The 20,793-nt window shown below is 50.7% G+C and overlaps 1 protein-coding gene across 2 annotated transcripts in view; it reads left to right on the forward strand.

Moving 5' to 3' along the window:
* The window catches only part of LOC142297109 (oocyte zinc finger protein XlCOF8.4-like), a 33,380-nt gene that overhangs the window by 4,616 nt on the left and 7,971 nt on the right, over nt 1-20,793 (forward strand). Inside the window, exons 2-10 of one of the 2 annotated variants that reach the window (XM_075341374.1) lie at nt 10,354-10,660; nt 14,613-14,782; nt 15,934-16,068; nt 16,842-16,905; nt 17,624-17,700; nt 17,781-17,832; nt 17,929-17,946; nt 17,977-18,035; nt 18,148-18,256. In XM_075341374.1, the coding sequence (XP_075197489.1) occupies nt 10,378-10,660; nt 14,613-14,782; nt 15,934-16,068; nt 16,842-16,905; nt 17,624-17,700; nt 17,781-17,832; nt 17,929-17,946; nt 17,977-18,035; nt 18,148-18,256 (967 nt within the window). In that variant the 5' untranslated portion in view covers nt 10,354-10,377. Of the gene's footprint in view, nt 1-10,353; nt 10,661-14,612; nt 14,783-15,933; nt 16,069-16,841; nt 16,906-17,623; nt 17,701-17,780; nt 17,833-17,928; nt 18,036-18,147; nt 18,257-20,793 lie in introns of both variants that reach the window. The other variant, XM_075341373.1, reaches the window with a different exon arrangement.

Genomic DNA, 20,793 nt, shown 5'->3' on the forward strand with positions numbered 1-20,793 from the left:
ACATCTATAGAGGAGCGGACACACCCCGCTCACATCTATAGAGGAGCGTACACACCCCGCTCACATCTATAGAGGAGCGGACACACCCCGCTCACATCTATAGAGGAGCGTACACACCCCGCTCACATCTATAGAGGAGCGTACACACCCCGCTCACATCTATAGAGGAGCGTACACACCCCGCTCACATCTATAGAGGAGCGTACACACCCCGCTCACATCTATAGAGGAGCGGACACACCCCGCTCACATCTATAGAGGAGCGGACACACCCCGCTCACATCTATAGAGGAGCGTACACACCCCGCTCACATCTATAGAGGAGCGGACACACCCCGCTCACATCTATAGAGGAGCGGACACACCCCGCTCACATCTATAGAGGAGCGGACACACCCCGCTCACATCTATAGAGGAGCGGACACACCCCGCTCACATCTATAGAGGAGCGGACACACCCCGCTCACATCTATAGAGGAGTGTACACACCCCGCTCACATCTATAGAGGAGCGTACACACCCCGCTCACATCTATAGAGGAGCGTACACACCCCGCTCACATCTATAGAGGAGCGTACACACCCCGCTCACATCTATAGAGGAGGGTACACACCCCGCTCACATCTATAGAGGAGCGGACACACCCCGCTCACATCTATAGAGGAGCGGACACACCCCGCTCACATCTATAGAGGAGCGGACACACCCCGCTCACATCTATAGAGGAGCGGACACACCCCGCTCACATCTATAGAGGAGTGTACACACCCCGCTCACATCTATAGAGGAGTGTACACACCCCGCTCACATCTATAGAGGAGTGTACACACCCCGCTCACATCTATAGAGGAGCGGACACACCCCGCTCACATCTATAGAGGAGCGGACACACCCCGCTCACATCTATAGAGGAGGGTACACACCCCGCTCACATCTATAGAGGAGCGGACACACCCCGCTCACATCTATAGAGGAGCGGACACACCCCGCTCACATCTATAGAGGAGCGTACACACCCCGCTCACATCTATAGAGGAGCGGACACACCCCGCTCACATCTATAGAGGAGCGGACACACCCCGCTCACATCTATAGAGGAGCGGACACACCCCGCTCACATCTATAGAGGAGCGGACACACCCCGCTCACATCTATAGAGGAGCGTACACACCCCGCTCACATCTATAGAGGAGCGGACACACCCCGCTCACATCTATAGAGGAGCGGACACACCCCGCTCACATCTATAGAGGAGCGTACACACCCCGCTCACATCTATAGAGGAGCGGACACACCCCGCTCACATCTATAGAGGAGCGTACACACCCCGCTCACATCTATAGAGGAGCGTACACACCCCGCTCACATCTATAGAGGAGCGGACACACCCCGCTCACATCTATAGAGGAGCGTACACACCCCGCTCACATCTATAGAGGAGCGTACACACCCCGCTCACATCTATAGAGGAGCGGACACACCCCGCTCACATCTATAGAGGAGCGGACACACCCCGCTCACATCTATAGAGGAGCGTACACACCCCGCTCACATCTATAGAGGAGCGGACACACCCCGCTCACATCTATAGAGGAGCGTACACACCCCGCTCACATCTATAGAGGAGCGTACACACCCCGCTCACATCTATAGAGGAGCGTACTCACCCCGCTCACATCTATAGCGGAGCGGACACACCCCGCTCACATCTATAGCGGAGCGGACACACCCCGCTCACATCTATAGAGGAGTGTACACACCCCGCTCACATCTATAGAGGAGTGTACACACCCCGCTCACATCTATAGAGGAGTGTACACACCCCGCTCACATCTATAGAGGAGCGTACACACCCCGCTCACATCTATAGAGGAGCGTACACACCCCGCTCACATCTATAGAGGAGCGTACACACCCCGCTCACATCTATAGAGGAGCGTACACACCCCGCTCACATCTATAGAGGAGCGTACACACCCCGCTCACATCTATAGAGGAGCGTACACACCCCGCTCACATCTATAGAGGAGCGTACACACCCCGCTCACATCTATAGAGGAGCGTACACACCCCGCTCACATCTATAGAGGAGCGTACTCACCCCGCTCACATCTATAGAGGAGCGTACTCACCCCCGCTCACATCTATAGAGGAGCGTACACACCCCGCTCACATCTATAGAGGAGCGTACACACCCCGCTCACATCTATAGAGGAGTGTACACACCCCGCTCACATCTATAGAGGAGTGTACACACCCCGCTCACATCTATAGAGGAGTGTACACACCCCGCTCACATCTATAGAGGAGTGTACACACCCCGCTCACATCTATAGAGGAGTGTACACACCCCGCTCACATCTATAGAGGAGCGTACACACCCCGCTCACATCTATAGAGGAGCGTACACACCCCGCTCACATCTATAGAGGAGCGTACACACCCCGCTCACATCTATAGAGGAGCGGACACACCCCGCTCACATCTATAGAGGAGCGTACACACCCCGCTCACATCTATGGAGGGGCGTACTCACCCCGCTCACATCTATGGAGGGGCGTACACACCCCGCTCACATCTATGGAGGGGCGTACACACCCCGCTCACATCTATAGAGGGGCGTACACACCCCGCTCACATCTATAGAGGGGCGTACACACCCCGCTCACATCTATAGAGGGGCGTACACACCCCGCTCACATCTATAGAGGGGCGTACACACCCCGCTCACATCTATAGAGGGGCGTACACACCCCGCTCACATCTATAGAGGGGCGTACACACCCCGCTCACATCTATAGAGGGGCGTACACACCCCGCTCACATCTATAGAGGGGCGTACACACCCCGCTCACATCTATAGAGGGGCGTACACACCCCGCTCACATCTATAGAGGGGCGTACACACCCCGCTCACATCTATAGAGGGGCGTACACACCCCGCTCACATCTATAGAGGGGCGTACACACCCCGCTCACATCTATAGAGGGGCGTACACACCCCGCTCACATCTATAGAGGGGCGTACACACCCCGCTCACATCTATAGAGGGGCGTACACACCCCGCTCACATCTATAGAGGGGCGTACACACCCCGCTCACATCTATAGAGGGGCGTACACACCCCGCTCACATCTATAACTTTAAAAATAACGAAAAAATTCCATCACGTAGAGGTTTTTACACAAAACTGACTGAATCGGTTTCGAAAAGCAATTCCTTCCGTGCTTTTCTGAGGCTGATGGGAAAATGTAACATAGAATACAATGTCAGCGAGTGGAGACTTTATTGAATAATCCAAATAATTAGTCTGAGATACGCTTTTGCACAATGTCGGCGCGTATCGTCACTGCCCGTACGGAGCTCTGTGCACTGGAAGGAAACTATGAGAATTTAGACTTTATTCTCAATAAACTTAAGTACAAGGATCAAGAATGGTCAATATGTGATGATCTGAAAGTTCTGTCTTTGCTCCTGGGCAGCGAGGAGGACACATGAAGTCCCCATGCTTTTTCGTGGAATGGGACAGACTGGATAGGACTCATCACTGGACCCAAAAAGGTTGGCCAAGGAGAACATTTCTGCAACCTGGAGTCAAGAACATGGGCGTGGAAAGTTTAGTCAATCCCAGTAAAGTTCTCCGGGCCCCGCTCCACATTTCGCTTGGACTGATGAAGCCGATTATGAACTTTTTGGTGATAATTCTAAGCAGTATGTGTGGAGAAAACCAGGCACTGCTCATCACCTGCCCAATACAATCCCCACAGTTAAGCATGGTGGTGGCAGCATCATGCTATGGGGCAGGGACAGGACGACTGGTTACAATTGAAGGAAAGATGAATGCGGCCAAGTACAGAGATATCCTGGTAAAAACCTCCTCCAGATGCTCTGCACCTCAGACTTGGCTGAAGCTTCACCTTCTAACAAGACAATGACCCTAAGCACACAGCTAAAATAACAAAGGAGTGGCTTCAGAACAACTGTGACCAATTCTTGACCGACCCAGTCAGAGCCCCTGACCTAAACCCAATTTATCATCTCTGGAGAGACCTGAAAATGGCGTTCACCATCCAACCTGACGGAACTGGAGAGGATCTGCAAGGAATAATGGTCGGATCCCCAAATCCAGGATCCCAAGAATCCAGGAGTCCCTGGCTGTTCTAGCTCAAAAGGAGGGGGCGTCTACCCAATTCTGAGCAAAGGGGCTGAATACTTATGACCATGTGATATACTGAGCAAAGGGGCTGAATACTTATGACCATGTGATATTTCAGGGTTTTTTGTTTTCTCTAGTCCCTTCCACGACAGCATAGGAGGTTGTCTCTCCACGCCCTAATTGGGACAGGAAGTTCAAGAGGTTTAAAAGGACCCTCCCACCTCCCACAGCCAGTGTCTTTCCTGTCCCCATGGGGCATGGAGAGGTTTTTTTTTTCTCCTATGCTGTGGTGGCCGGCGACCTGCAGTATATTTTTTTTTTTTTTTTTTTTTTCCCCCTATTACCTTCAGCCGGACAGCATCGGTCGGGCCTTCGCCGCTCCTCCCTTGCTGTTCCCTCACGCTGTGGGGGACCGCTGCTCCAGCCTTCCGGATCCTCCTGAGGGGTGATGCAGGCTGTTGAGCTCCCCGGCCGGCGTCCTCCCTGAGCCGCCGGCCGCTTCCCGTGTGCACGCTGCCGGAGCGATCCGGAAGTGCTCCCGGGGGCGGGACTTCCGGTCTTGCGGACTTCCGGTCGAGCGCTTCCGGTTTGCGGAGGCAGCGTGGAGGCACGCCGACAGTGACTCGGCCTGCCCAGGACCGGATGCGGGAGGCGGGGAACGTGCACCGTCACTGGGGGGGCAGGCCCTTTTCCATAAGGGCTGCCACGAAGACATCAGATCATGGTAAGACCGTGCTCCCTGTCATGTCTTCCGCTGCAGCTGCCTCTGCAGAACCCAGTGTGCCCCCTGCTACTGTGAGTATGGAGGGGAATGGTCCCTCGGAAATAGGTCTCATCGGTTGATTATGGCTCTCTGCTCTGTGTTTCTAGGAGGACAAGGCCACCAAGAAAACTGACAGAAATGAGAAATCAGAGAAGCCTGAGAAGTCAGAGAAAACTGACAAGTCCGATAAGCCTGATAGACCTGACAGAGTGGACAAAATTAAAAAATGTCCCATCTGTATAAAGAAGCTCCCTGCAGTATGGGATAAAAAGCTTTGCCAGCAATGTACGGACCAGATTATTAGGGCCGAACAACCATCTCTGATAGATGAATTGCGGTCCATGATGAAACAGGAGATTAGGGCCTCACTGGTTTCTCTCCCTGTTCCTGGCCCTGTTCCTGGCCCTGTTCCTGGCCCTGTTCCTGGCCCTGTTCCTGGCCCTGTTCCTGGCCCTGTTCCTGGCCCTGCTACTGGACCCTCTCCTCCAAAAAAGAGGAGACTCCAGTCGACCCCTTCTGATCAGGAGGACGCTGATTCCACCTGAGGACGGAATTCCATCTGGGGGGTCTGACCAGTCCTTTCTCTTTCACTCAGAAGAGTTGGGGGATCTTATTGAGGCAGTTCGGAGCACGATGGGTTTAGAGGAATTGCAGTCTCTTCCTTCAATCCAGGACGAAATGTTTGCTGGCCTGAAGTCAGTCAAACGATTGGGATTCCCAGTTCATGCCAATATTTTGGATATTGTCTCTCAGGAATGGGAATGTCCTGAGAGGCGGGTACGGAGTGACCTTAGACGCCGGTTTCCTCTGGAACCTTCGGGACTACATTGGGAGGTCCCAAGAGTAGACGTTCAGGTGGCTAGGGTAGCTAAACAAACGGCTCTTCCTTTTTGAGGATACTTCCCAACTGAAGGATCAAATGGATAGGAAGGTAGAGGGCTTGATGAAGCGGTCCTGGGAGGCATCGTCTTCCTCTATTCAAGCCAACATTGCCTCCACCTGCGTATCCAGGTCCCTAATTAGGTGGATAGACCAGTTGGAGGCTCATATTTCACAAGGGACCCCGAGGGAGGAATTACTAGAATCCCTTCCCTTGCTTAGGAAGGCTACCTGTTTTCTGGCAGATACCTCGGTGGAATCTGGCAGCCAGGACCTCGGTGCTTTCTAACTCTGCCCGACGTGCCCTCTGGCTTAAGGTCTGGAGTGGAGACTCCACCTCTAAAATGAGGCTTTGTTCCCTTCCGTTTAAAGGGGATTTAGTGTTTGGGCCTGCCCTGGATGATATCCTGGACAAGGCGACCGATCGTAAGGCCTTGCCCGATCCTAGACCTAACAGGAAGCGGTCCTTTCGTCCCTCGATGCCTCAGGCCTCCCAGCCCAGAGGGAAAGGGAAGGCAGGCAGGTGGAGCTATCCCAAAGGTAGAGGGAGAAACATCCTCATCCCTCCACATCAGCAACGTCCTCAGCAGGACAAGCAGTGACTCGGCCCGGGTGGGGGGAAGACTCTCAGCGTTTCTTACACAGTGGCAGTCCATAACCTCTTGCCAATGGGTTCTGAAGATCATCTCGGACGGTCTTCTCATAGAATTCCTTTCCCCCCCCTCTTCCGGGTCTCCGAGTCACTGCGCTGGCGTCACCGGGTTCACAGACTCTGTTGTACACAAAGATTATAGAGCTAGTACACTCGGGGGTCGTTTCCCCAGTCCCGAGTCAGGAAGAAGGGGTAGGACACTACTCCCGTCTCTTCCTGGTCAAGAAGCCATCCGGCGACGTCCGTATAATTATCAATTTAAAAAATCTAAACCGTCAGGTCAGGTACCGGCGGTTCAAGATGGAGTCAGTGAGATCAGCTATTCCCCTGATAGGTCTACACCATCAGATGGCCTCTATCGATCAGAAAGATGCCTACTTCCATGTACCCGTCCATCCGGGACACAGACAATACCTCAGGTTTGCGGTACTTCACGGGGAGGAAGTACTTCATTTCCAATTCAATGTACTTCCCTTCGGGATCTCCTCAGCTCCAAGGATCTTTTCCTAGATCATGGCAGAGGTGGTCGCCTTCATACGATTGCAGGGTATCTGTCTAGTTCCGTATCTGGACGACTTTCTTCTCATGGCTCCGTCTGCTACAACCCTCCGGAACCATGTGGAGAGGTCTTTGGGAATCCTTCGGTCTCTGGGATGGATTCCCAATCTCAAAAAATCACAGTTAACCCCCTCCTCCACTCGGCAGTTTCTCGGAGTGCTGCTGGACTCCGACAGACAGGCATCCTTCTCCCAGAGGGCCACAGGATAGCTATGTTATCCAAAATATCAAAACTCCGCAGGCAGGCTCGCCCGACGCTTCGAGCGGCTATGTCGGCCCTGGGTTCCATGACATCCTGCATTCCCTCGGTCAGGTGGGCTCAGGCCCATTCTCGGTGTCTCCAGGATCATATCCTGGCACATTGGGACAGACTCCCGTCATCCCTAAACAGAAGGTTTCGCCTCTCGGAGTCCGTCTCCTCATCCCTTCTCTGGTGGCTGAGTCCCGCCAACCTGCAGGTGGGGGTTGCCTGGACTCAGAGTCCCCTGGTTACACTGACCACAGATGCCAGCCTACGAGGATGGGGGGCAATGGTGGCAAATTCCCCATTTCAAGGGGTCTGGAGTCCTTACGTCAGTTCCCAATCCTCCAACTACCGGGAGCTCTGGGCAGTCAGGGAAGCCCTCCTTGCGGCTCAGGACCTCGTCCGGGACTCTCACGTCCTGGTATATTCAGACAATGTCACTACGATGGCACATCTCCGCCATCAGGGCAGTACACGCTCGGGCGCCCTGAAATCAGTGTCCTCCCGAATCTTTCAATGGGCAGAACAATCTCTGCTCTCCCTTTCTGCGGTCCATCTGAAGGGCTCCCTCAATCTTCAGGCGGATTTCCTGAGTCGTCGGGATGTTCATCTGGGGGAATGGAGCCTGGATCAGGCGGTGTTCTGCTCTCTAGTGGCGAGGTGGGGTACACCAGAGGTGGACCTCTTTGCCTCGGCAGGGAATCGCAAGGTCGCAACATATTTCTCCCTGAACCCAAGGGACGAGGCGTTAGGGGTAGACGCTTTCTGCCACAGTTGGTCCTTTCGCCTCGCTTACGCGTTCCCCCCCCCTCTTCCTCTTCTCGCACGGGCCCTGAGGAAGATCAGAGACGAGGGGGTCCCAACTATACTGGTGGCCCCTCTGTGGCCCCGGAGGAGTTGGTACAGCCTGGTCCTGACGCTAGGAATCGACGGCCCAATCCTCTTAGGTTCAGACCCAAGCTTACTGTCGCAGGGTCCGATTTTCCATCCGGCTCCTCAGAAACTCAGCCTGGCTGCCTGGCTTCTGAGGCCCGGGCACTGAAGGCCCAAGGGCTTTCTGACAAAGTTGTGGCTACGCTGCAGAAGAACCGTAAACCTGTGACTAATAGTATATACAACAAAATCTGGAAGAGATTTTCCTCCTGGTGTGGTTCTCGGCCTCCTGACCCTCTTCGGCCTAATATTGCGCAGATTCTGGACTTTCTCCAAAGTGGTTTAGACTTAGGTCTTAGTCCTAGCACCCTGAAAGTTCAGGTGTCAGCACTCAGTGCGGTCTTTGACACGGCTCTGGCAGATCATCGTTGGATCCGTCGGTTCTTTGTGTCCGCTAGTAGACTCTGTCCACGTCAGAGGGTCCTGACGCCTCGCTGGGATCTCAATGTGGTCCTTACCGGACTATCTCGGTCTCCGTTTGAACCTCTGTGCTCTTGTACCATTCGTTCCCTTTCTCACAAGACTGCTTTTCTTGTGGCTATTACATCTGCTCGCAGAGTCGGAGAACTTCTGGCTTTGTCTATTCGGGAACCTTACCTGACCATCAGATATGACAGCATTGTGTTTCAGCTGGACCCTTCCTTCCTTCCCAAGGTGGTTTCGGATTTTCACCGTTCTCAGTCCATCGTCCTGCCTTCCTTCTGTCAGAATCCTCGGACTCCGGGTGAGGAAGTGTTTCATTCTTTGGATGTCCGTCGGATAGTGTTGCACTACCTAGAGGTTACTGCTTCTTGGCGCCTTGATTCTAACCTGTTCATCCAGCCCTTTGGCCGCAATAAGGGCAAGAAGGTGGCTAAGAGTACAGTCGCCAACTGGATTGTGCGAGCAATTAGAGATGCCTACCTCGCTCAGCATCTCTCTCCGCCTACTGGATTCACGGCGCACTCCACCAGGGCTACCTCTGCCTCCTGGGCCGAACGGGCAGGGGCCTCCCCTGAGCAGATCTGCAAGGCGGCTACGTGGTCTTCGCTCCATACTTTCACGAAGCATTATCGTCTGGATCTGGATTCCAACAGGGATTTGGCCTTTGGCAGGAAAGTCCTGCAGGCTGTGGTCCCCCCCTAGGTATCAATTCTTTGGTATTCCTCCTATGCTGTCGTGGAAGGGACTAGAGAAATAAGAATTATTCTTACCGATAATTCGGTTTCTAGGACCTTCCACGACAGCAGGTAATTCCCTCCCCTATGTATTCATGTATTCCTGAATGTGTAGTACTTCTCATATGCTATGGTTTCTTTGTAAGACACTGGCTGTGGGAGGTGGGAGGGTCCTTTTAAACCTCTTGAACTTCCTGTCCCAATTAGGGCGTGGAGAGACAACCTCCTATGCTGTCGTGGAAGGTCCTAGAAACCGAATTATCGGTAAGAATAATTCTTATTTTTTTTTTGTTTTTTTTTTCCTGTCAAAATGGTGTGCAGAGTGCACATTACTGAGAAAAGAATGTTTCATTGCAGGCATTTGGTACAAAGAGGGAAAAATGTAAAGGGGTGTGAATACTTTCCATACCCACTGTAAGTCCATAATGAAGAACATTGACGATACATATTTTATGTTCCCATTTCGATTACTTTCCTGGAATCTCTGTGCTGTTAGCGAAGAGCAAAAGAGATTTCATCTGGATATTGAGGAGATGGAACGACAATACCAAGGAAGATGGAAGCTGAAGATTATAGGGGATGACTGCTGGATGCTTCAGAGTAAATTACAGCCTTCTCTAAGAGGAAAGGAAAAGAAGCAAAAATTTACTTCCACTAATGTTGCTGAATGAATGTTCAATAATTTTTAAATATTAATGTGGACATTTTTGGCTGCATTAATAAAGATTTTTCGTGCTCATTTCACTTATACACAATTTTTCAGTTTGTATTGTGCAAAATCCATACGTGATGGTTAAAAATAGAAGCTTGGGTTTTTGATATATATATATATATATATATATATATATATATATATATATATATATATAATATAAATATTGGGGCATAAGAAAACATGTGAATCAGTCATTGGATTTACAATTTTCATAAACCCAAAATTTGCATACATGTGAGTCAGATACTAACATTAACAACTGATGACCTATAAAAAAAGGTGTCTCGTTTCTAAGGTGCCACCCAAGAAACATCTCCTGATGGGTAAAACCAGTGAGCTGTCTCAAGAACTCCGCAACCTTATTGTTGCAAAACATACTGATGGCATTGGTTACAGAAGAATTTCTAGACTACTGGAGGTTCCAGTGAGCACTGTTGGGGCCATAATCCGGAAGTGGAATAAACATCATTTCACCATAAACCGGCCACGATCTGGTGCTCCCCGCAAATTTTCGAACAGAAGAGTGAAAAAAATGATCAGAAAAGTTGTCCCAGAGCCAAGGACCACCTGTGGAGATCTAGAGGAAGACACTGAATCAAAAGGTATAATTATTTCTTACAAAACGATAAGTAATGCACTCCCCCCTCCATGGCCTCACATAAGGAGGTATTTGACGTGTATACAGTGTAGTGTGGGGAGAAACAAAGCGGGAGTCTGGTATCAACGACCAAAGTGGATAATAAACAAGTAAAATCAGTGACTTTTTTTATTCAACTACAAAGATAAAAAAAAAAAAAAATGTTTAAAAGCAATCTGATGCATCATGCCTCCTCATGAAGACCGATGTGGCATGATGCATCACATTGCTTTCAAACATGGAATTTTTTTTTATCCTTGTATTTGGAATAAGTCACTTATTTTACTTGTGGATTATCCCCTTTGGTCGTTCATGCCGGAGATCTTTTGTTTCCCCATGGACACTGCCGATTCATTGATTCCAAGCGCTGCCTGGGGGTCCTGCTTCTTTGAAGCTGTGGTGAGCTGGGGAACTTTTTTCTTTAGTGTAGTATGGAGGTATGCCATGTATACAGTGTAGTGTGGGGGAATGTGTATTTAGTGTAGCGTTGGGATATGATGTCTATGTAGTGTAGTGTTGGGATATGATGTGTATCCGGTGTAATGTGGAGGTGTGATTATGATGTGTGTCATGAACCAAACAGGACACTCAGATGTCCCTCCAACTTGTGATGTAACCGCACCCTGCAACCCCTCCCTGACGTCGCGAATACGTTGGGCCACGCGATTGGACTTCTTCACTTCTGCCAACACGCGATGTTACGTGACCCCAAGGGGTACGTAAGGTCCACTTGGCTCAATATAACACTGACCCCGTCCTGTACATGCAGGCTCAAGGAGGTCCAGGGAGGGAGACAGAGCAGGCCGCGTACGCTGTGGCGTGGCAACCAGCTTTCCCACAACCCGAACCAACCACCAGAACTTTTCCACTAGTCCCAGTTTAACAGTATTCTGCCGGTCCAGTACAGTAGTTTGCCACCAGTTCCTTTTTAGCTATAGGTCTGGTCTGTTTACAGGATTATATCGAGCCGGAAACCAGCCCAGGTAGCGGTTTAATATTCGGCCGAACTCATGGACATGGGATTCGGGGATCGAGATAAAAGAAACATCCCAAGATTAAATTATATATTTTATCGCCTTAAGGGCACAGTAGATAATACACTATATACAAGATGGGATTTACAGATTATATGTCAAAATTAGTTACAGATAATTACGGTTGCAAACAGATGCACAGATGGATCAGTTACCTTTTTCCTTATTGAATAGGCTTGGTGTTGGCTGGCACAGGGGAAGCGCTTTGGGGCAACTGGTGTTCCTGGGACTCCTCACACGTGTGCCGCACGTGACCTCTCACAAAATGTCCGCTCTGAATCTTGTGAACCTACTTGCCTCCCATGCCCCATCCCACTTTGTGACTTAATACAGGGCTGACCATGTGCCTTTTAGTTTCCAATAAGTTATGAATTTGCAGTTTTCCCCATATCTCCGCCCCTGAGTGTCCCATGTAAAAGATATGACCATCATATTTCTAGTTATGTTTTGATCTATCCATAGTTATGAAAAATGATAGGTCTGTGGACATCCCTCCAGTGTTATTAATTTTGAGCTGTTTCGCACATCATACTATTAATAGAAAATATCTATAACGTACATCTCGCCGACGTGAAACCGGAAATATACCTGCCCTATTTGTGGGAGTGACGCGCTCCTTGATATTGTAACTTTTTTATACAGGAGCCTCAAAGTCCAAGATTCTTGTTTGAAGCGGCTTGCAAAACCAGTAGTTGCCCACCCAATTTTCTGCCTAAATACTCGGCTCAGCAGGGGAACTTGCTGGCTAGAGATCCTTCTGGAGTCTTAATTTACATTTTTGTCACTGGGTCATTTGGTGACCAGATCTGGAGTGATTTCTCCTTGCTGCAGGGCAGGGGATGTGTAAATGAAACAGTGATAGCTGACTGACATGTATGAATGTTATATGTGCATATGGTGTGTTACGCTTGCTGCCGAGTGATGGTACTGCGGCGAGCAGGGAGAGTGGACCCACTGGACCATAGGGAAACCCCGGGTCTACCCAAGCATGGGGGAGAGGACTGAAACTGTGGCAGCTGACCCCAGGACAGGGGTGGACATAGGAGCAGGCAGGACAGAATCCCAGGTACAGACAGGGACCACCAGCGTGGCTCAAGGCAGATAGCACAGGCAGGACTGACAGGCAGAGTTCAGGTATGTGCAGGACGGGGCAGGGCAGGCAGAGTCCAGGGACGGGGACAGGTGACCTGACAAATGACTATGCACAGCAAACTTACTAACAGGAACTATGGCGTTGAACTGGCAACTTCCCTAGTGGGAGATTGCCTTAAATACACATTCCCTCTCATCAATAGGCTGAGAGATACTTCCTGGGAGTGGTCCTCTGGCCCTTTAAGAAAGAGGCAGTGGTGTATGTGCGCACTCCCTAGGAGCGCTCCCGAGGATGTCGTGATGCACGAACAGTCTCTGGGAAGCGGGAGAGGAGAAAACACATGTAGGACAGGCAGAGACGCCGGACAGCGTTGAGGGACTGGGAATGTGGCAGCTGCCCCCCCCCCCTTCCCCAGGACAGGGGTGGACACAGAAGCAGGCAGGACAGAGTCTCGGGTACAGATGGGGACCATCAGCCATCAAGGTGGCTCAAGGCAAGTAGCACAGGCAGGACGGGTAGGCAGAGTCCAGGTGCGGGCTGGACGGGGACGGGTAGGCAGAGTCCAGGTGCGGGCTGGACGGGGACGGGTAGGCAGAGTCCAGGTGCGGGCTGGACGGGGACGGGTAGGCAGAGTCCAGGTGCGGGCTGGACGGGGACGGGTAGGCAGAGTCCAGGTGCGGGCTGGACGGGGACGGGTAGGCAGAGTCCAGGTGCGGGCTGGACGGGGACGGGTAGGCAGAGTCCAGGTGCGGGCTGGACGGGGACGGGTAGGCAGAGTCCAGGTGCGGGCTGGACGGGGACGGGTAGGCAGAGTCCAGGTGCGGGCTGGACGGGGACGGGTAGGCAGAGTCCAGGTGCGGGCTGGACGGGGACGGGTAGGCAGAGTCCAGGTGCGGGCTGGACGGGGACGGGTAGGCAGAGTCCAGGTGCGGGCTGGACGGGGACGGGTAGGCAGAGTCCAGGTGCGGGCTGGACGGGGACGGGTAGGCAGAGTCCAGGTGCGGGCTGGACGGGGACGGGTAGGCAGAGTCCAGGTGCGGGCTGGACGGGGACGGGTAGGCAGAGTCCAGGTGCGGGCTGGACGGGGACGGGTAGGCAGAGTCCAGGTGCGGGCTGGACGGGTAGGCAGAGTCCAGGTGCGGGCTGGACGGGTAGGCAGAGTCCAGGTGCGGGCTGGACGGGGACGGGTAGGCAGAGTCCAGGTGCGGGCTGGACGGGGACGGGTAGGCAGAGTCCAGGTGCGGGCTGGACGGGGACGGGTAGGCAGAGTCCAGGTGCAGGACAGGCTGGCCCCAGGAGCCAACAGGCTGAACTGGCTGGGAACCAGGTACAGGATGGGACAGATGACCTGACTAGACAGAGCAAACTGACTAACAGGAACTATGGTTTTGCATAGGCAACTCCCCTAGTAGGAGATTGCCCTAAATACCCAGTACCTCTCACCAATAGGCTGAGAGATACTTCCTGCGAGTGGCAAGCTGGTGGCTAGGAGCACTCCCGAAGATGCTGTGACGCATGCACAGTCTCTGAGAGGTGGGGGAGGAGATCCCACATGGAGGAGATGCAGGGACGCCAGACAGCGTGGAGAGACCAGTCTGCGGCGGTGAGTAAGAGTGTCCCTGCAGGAAGGCTAGGCGTGAAGGGACACAGCGTTACATGGTGTACTGTGGGGGGGTGATGTATATACAGTGGACAGAGTTGTTGCTAAAAGTGTTGAAAGTTCTGAGAAGCTATATCTCTTCATTCGCACCATATTCCACTAATGACGATCTCCCCTCTGTGAATTCCAGACCCTTACTCAATGATAATCACACCTGCAGGATCTGATCCCTCCAGATTATCAAGTTTTATCAAATCTCCATCCAAAACGCTCCTCAATGATTCACAGAGATTGGACAAAGAGATCTCCAGAAGCATCATAGACATCGCCTTGGAGATCATCTGTGTGCTGAGTGGAGAGGTAAACTCCTCTATATTTCTATATTATCTGCTCATCAGATTTGCAAAACATCTGTTTGAAAGGGGAAGGGTACATTAACCATGAGTGGTAAATCACGACACGGTTGTCGTGAAAGGGGGAATAGGCGGGGTGTTGGAGGTGTACGTGTGGGAAGTTCTGTTGGTCAAAGCTCTAGTAAGCAAACACCGGCTCATCCTATCCAAAGAGAAATGAGAACCGCTTCCGTTACAGGACAGCCTACTCCTCTAGATTACTTTGGCAGTGGCACATCGCTTCAACTTTGAAATGAAGCTGATAAACATCATGTGCTGGAGTGGATGGCAAGCGCTGCATCAAGTGGCCTCTCCTCCTCTTCCTGCACCTTAACATCACACACAGTTGATTAATCAGAGGTGCCACCCCAATTAAACTCGTTTGCGCCCGCTTCACAAATCTCCAACCGGCAAACTGACTGTGGGGAACGGAACCAGACATTGGCGAGTCTCAAGAGCTGTTCACGCATTCTATCCTATGGGCATCACAGGTCCGCTCCAAAGATTCCCAGACTGAAGAGGAGGAAAGCATCTGCACCAATGCCCAAATTCTTTGTGATTTGGATCCTGGTCTGGATGAAGTGGGGTCCCAGTAGGATCCTTGTCAACTGATAACCCCTGGGGGTGGAGGTGAAGATAATGAGACTCTGATACATGAGGTGCATGCGTACTGTCCTACAAAATGGGTCTCAAATTTTTGTCTTGTCTTATTGGAAGGGGCATGGGAGCACCAGCCCTACACCTGTCTCTCATCCACCTCCATATTTATTATATCTATAGTCTAGGATGCTAATGGCTAGGCCAAAACAGTGGTGCTGCACTGCAAAACATATGTCTTCTGTTTTGGAGGGATATCGACACCTTCCCCAAAGGTGTTTTTCTCTGACTTATGTTTGGCCTCCCATTGAATCCATTGGAGTTCGATTTAAAGGTTCGGATTTGGTTTGTCAAACGTGCCGTATGTTCGGTTAGGCTCAACAAACTGAACCTTGAAAGGTTGGCTCATCTCTTAAGTGCGAGAGATGAGAGGGTGGAAAAAGTCCGAATGTGCAAACCTGGAGAAAGGGATCAACCAATGTATTTTAACTATAGAGATAATAATCAGCGTCTCCTCCACAGGATTATACCGTAGTGAGGACGACGCCAGGGAACCCGAACCAAATCCCAAAACCGTCCCCGACCTCCCTGATACCTGAAAGGAGGGAGAAGATCCTGGAACTGACCAGCAAGATCACCGAGCTGCTGACCGAAGAGGTGACTGCTGGGAGATTATACAGTGTACACTGGAGGATTCTGGGGGATGAGAGGAGACTGCTGGGAGATTATACAGTGTACACTGGAGGATTCTGGGGGATGAGAGGAGACTGCTGGGAGATTATACAGTGTACAGTGGAGGATTCTGGGGGATGAGAGGAGACTGCTGGGAGATTATACAGTGTACACTGGAGGATTCTGGGGGATGAGAGGAGACTGCTGGGAGATTATACAGTGTACACTGGAGGATTCTGGGGGATGAGAGGAGACTCCTGGGAGATTATACAGTGTACACTGGAGGATTCTGGGGGATGAGAGGTGATTGCTGGGAGATTATACAGTGTACACCGGAGGATTCTGGGGGATGAGAGGAGACTGCTGGGAGATTATACAGTGTACACTGGAGGATTCTGGGGGATGAGAGGTAACTGCTGGGAGATTATACAGTGTACACTGGAGAATTCTGGGGGATGAGGAGACTGCTGGGAGATTATACAGTGTACACTGGAGGATTCTGGGGGATGAGAGGAGACTGCTGGGAGATTATACAGTGTACACTGGAGGATTCTGGGGGATGAGAGGAGATTGCTGGGAGATTATACAGTGTACACTGGAGGATTCTGGGGGATGAGAGGAGACTGCTGGGAGATTATACAGTGTACACCGGAGGATTCTGGGGGATGAGAGGAGACTGCTGGGAGATTATACAGTGTACACCGGCGGATTCTGGGGGATGTCGGCCTTCTATCACATGTGGTGGTTTCTCCCTTCAGACCTCCTACCATGCCGGACACCAGGACGTTATGATAGAGGATTGGCGGCTTCTTCTGTCACACGGTAAGGATGGATCGGTCTATATCTGGGGGAGACTCGCACACGTCACTTTAGCGCTCCGGGTTTCTCTGGATCTGAGTTTCCAGTCCTGATCTAGAAGCGATTGTGAATCTTTGTCTTCTGCTTTCGTGTAAATGAAAAGTGACATCAGGAGCCCTGGAGGGATCAGCGAGACAACACTCAGAAGGCAGCGGGCCGGCGGTCGCCGCTGACAAGTCTCCTCTCCTTCCTGACTGATGCTTCTCTAATTTTGTGGGTGCTGGTGCCGTGTGACTGTGGATTCAGACCTTCAGTTATTTCAGGGTGGTGCAGCCACACGTGCCATCACTAGAAGGTTTGCAGTGTCTCCCAGACACTGCCATTACATGGAGAAAGTCGGGCAGGCCTGTAGTTGGGCATCTCACCAGAGCTGGTATCTGCTCCTCCATGTGAGGAGGAACTGGAGATACTCACTCTGGCAAGTCGTAGAAATAACCTTGAGCAGAGGCTGGTGACAGAGCTGCCAGAAGCAGGCACCATAAGGACCCGACCTCTGGTTGAAGGTCTTGTGTTCGCAGTCAGCACCAAACTGCTCAAGCGACATTTGCCAGCAAACACCAGAATTGTCAAGAGCATAAACATCCTGCTGGCAAAGTGGCCGGGGAGGTTCTGGTAAAATCTGCCTATAGGTTGTACAGACCTTTACTGAGGTCAGTGTATTGTCGTTGTGTGTCTCCCACAGATGGATCCTGGAGAAGAAATCCACCGGAGGGATGTTCTTCTCTCTATTCCCAGGACTGCCCAGAGGACAATCATCAGGTAGGTGGTGCCTTCCTCTCCCCCACATAAGACCATAAATGACTGGTTCGTGCCTCATTTCATATTTGCTTGTACTTTAGGGTGAAGATCTGATTGATGAAGAGGAGACGGATTTCATGGCCGAGCAGCAGTGTAAGGAGGAGAGATGTTCATGTCTGTCACTAGGGTCACTTGGATATGACTCCTCTCATCGCATGTAACAGTCTCTTGTGTTGCTGCTTCCTACAGATGGACTTGGTGTAAAAAATTCCCCGGAGAGATGTCCGGCTCCTCTGTATTCCCCGGAGAGATGTCCGGCTCCTCTGTATTCCCAGGACTGTCCAGAGAGTCATCAGGTAGATGAAGCTGCGCCTCCACCACATCTATATGGGGCTGCGCTCAGATATTTGGGGTCTTCTGGTGATGTGTCTGTTGTATTGTACTGAACTCTTCTATATGTGACCTCAGGGTGGACATCTGACCATCATTAAAGTGGAGGATGAAGAAGAGCGGATGATGGACTGTCAACCATTTATGAGTGACGTGAAGGAAGAGACTCCAGAAGATTATCTCACAGGTATGTAATAATGGGGTGTTCTAGTGATGGGGCCACCTATAGCATATATGTGACTGTAGCATATCCGTAATAGTGATGGATTGAGGAGTAGGGGTGGTGTTTTTCCCTGGGGGAAGTGTCCAGATGTGGCAGATGACAGAAGAGAAGGCTCTTACTCAGGCCCTGGGCTGGTCGCTTGGTTAGCAGCAATGTACTGCAGCAACCAGAGCGAGGTGGGGGGGGGGGGGGGTTCCCAAATGCACAGGCAGCTCCCCAAGAGAATCCTGCTGGTGTGCGGACACTGGCAACAACAGCATATTGTGGATGCGTCTGAACGCAACATCGTCCTGGGTCTGTACATGCGCACAAGCTTGGAAGCACCTCCTGATGAGTGCGTTGGTGACATATTACTTGGCAGGAGCAGCCGAGCGAGCACGGCAATGCCTAAGCACAAGGAATGTGCACTATGCAGGGAAATGGTCCTCTCTAAACAGGGGAGTGTCACTTAAATTTGCCATGGATTTAAGATCTCTATGGCAGAAGTTAAGAATTCCCTTTAAGGAAAGGTTAAAAATCTAGGGTGCTATCCTGTGAGTCTGGGTAGCCTGTCCTCTCAAAATGGGAATACACGTCTTCAGTTCCTTTCTGATGCGGTAGGACGAGGAGGAGGTCGTTTTGTGTTTTCCAGTTTAATAAATGCATAGACTAATTAAAGCCTTGATGGGCATTGATGATCCCAAAGCCCCAAAATCCGTTCATGCAATTATGTTTGGGGTCTGGAACAAAAGAAAGTGGCGCACCTTTCCCATAAATAATATTCTGGCCCTCAGGAGAGAATGGCGGAAGCCTGAGAGGAAAGGATTCCCGCCAGCCTCTCCCAAAACTAAATTAATAAACCCTAGAATTTCTGGCTTTTTTCCCGCAGACGTTTGTGGGAACAACTGATCGAAATTGTCATGGAGCAGTGTTTTGCCAAAATTTTTAGCACTAAGGTTCAGATACGACTTAAAATTACTTAATTGCCTTCTTTAATTATATAAAGGTTAATATGAAATACAAACTAGGAAAAGTATGATATTGCGTACACTTTTGTATATTCAACATACAATTAAGTACAGTTAAATACTTACATCACCAAGGGGCTTTTTAACATCATCTGCCTGGAACCTTTAATCAGAGAAGCACCCCAAGGACAGAGAACTCCTGGAATCCCAACTCTGAACGGACGTCTCGGTGCAGGTACATGAGCTTCTGTCTTTGCTATATTTCATCTGATCTTAAATAGAGGCTTGCACAAAAATTACAAGCCTTATGCCAGCGTCACACGGTACGATATATTGTGCGATATGTTGGCGGGGTCATGGAATTCGTGACGCACATCCGGCATCGTTAGAGATGTCGTACTGTGTGACACCTCAGAACGACTGTGAATGAGCAAAAATACTCACCTTATCGTTGCTCGTTGACACGTCTTTCATTTTCAAAATGTCGTTCCTCCTTCTGTGCTCCGGTTTTCATCGTTCCTGAGGCAGCACACATCGCTCCGTGTAACATCCCGGGAACGATGAACACAGCTTGCCTGCGGCCACTGGCAATGCGGAAGGAAGTAGGTGGGCGGGATGTTACGTCCCGCTCATCTCCGCCCCTCCGCTTCTAGTGGCCGGCGGCTGTGTGACATCGCTGTGACGCCGAACGTCCCTCCCCCTTCAGGAAGAGGATGTTCGCCGCCCACAGCGAGGTCGTGCGGGAGGTAAGTACGTGTGACAGCGGTTACCAACTTTGTGCGCCACGGGCAACTTTTAAATGAATTGTTTTATTTAGTTTTTATTTTACTGATACACTGGGGGCTGCCTTCTTGGATTTACTGTGTAACGACAGTTAAACTCCTCAAATACGGCGGCTTCTGTGCATAAGAGATGGGGTCAGAGGCTGACTACGACTACTATCTCCTGCATTGTGGCTGCCGCCTGCTGTGACCTGGACAGGTCCCCTATACAGACTAGGACAGGGGTCTCCAACTCTGCTGGGTGTATGGGCCGCACATAGAAGAAAAATGAATTGAGCGGGCTGCCTTCTTTGCAGAGCAAAGTGACGTTTTCAGTAATATTTTTTTTTTTTTTTTTTTTTTTGTCTAGCCCTGTTTGGGTCACTTGTGTGTGTGTGTGTGTGTGTGTGTGTGTGTGTGTGTGTGTGTGGTTGTTTTTTTTTTTTTTTTTTTTTTTTTTTATGGCATTCATCATATGGAATATGGTATGGTTTTTATAGCTCAAGTCATTACGGATGTGGCGATAACAAACGTGCACTTTTTTGTTTAGCTTTACGTATAAAAAAGCTTTTTTTATTTTTAGAAATATTTTTTTAATAAAAATAAAATATTTCATTTTGACTTTACAGTAATGAACACATTACCAGGATAGAATATTACTTGCATAAATCGAAACAATACAAATTATTCCCTGACCCTCCCACCCCTTCGTGTGACCTCTTCTACCCAAAATTTTCCATGGGTTTGGAGTATGTTCCTCACTAACCTCCAATAAGTACCATGAGGTGTTCTC

This window comes from Anomaloglossus baeobatrachus, chromosome 3 (genome assembly GCF_048569485.1).
Source record: "Anomaloglossus baeobatrachus isolate aAnoBae1 chromosome 3, aAnoBae1.hap1, whole genome shotgun sequence".
In the NCBI taxonomy this organism is placed as follows: Eukaryota; Metazoa; Chordata; class Amphibia; order Anura; family Aromobatidae; genus Anomaloglossus; species Anomaloglossus baeobatrachus.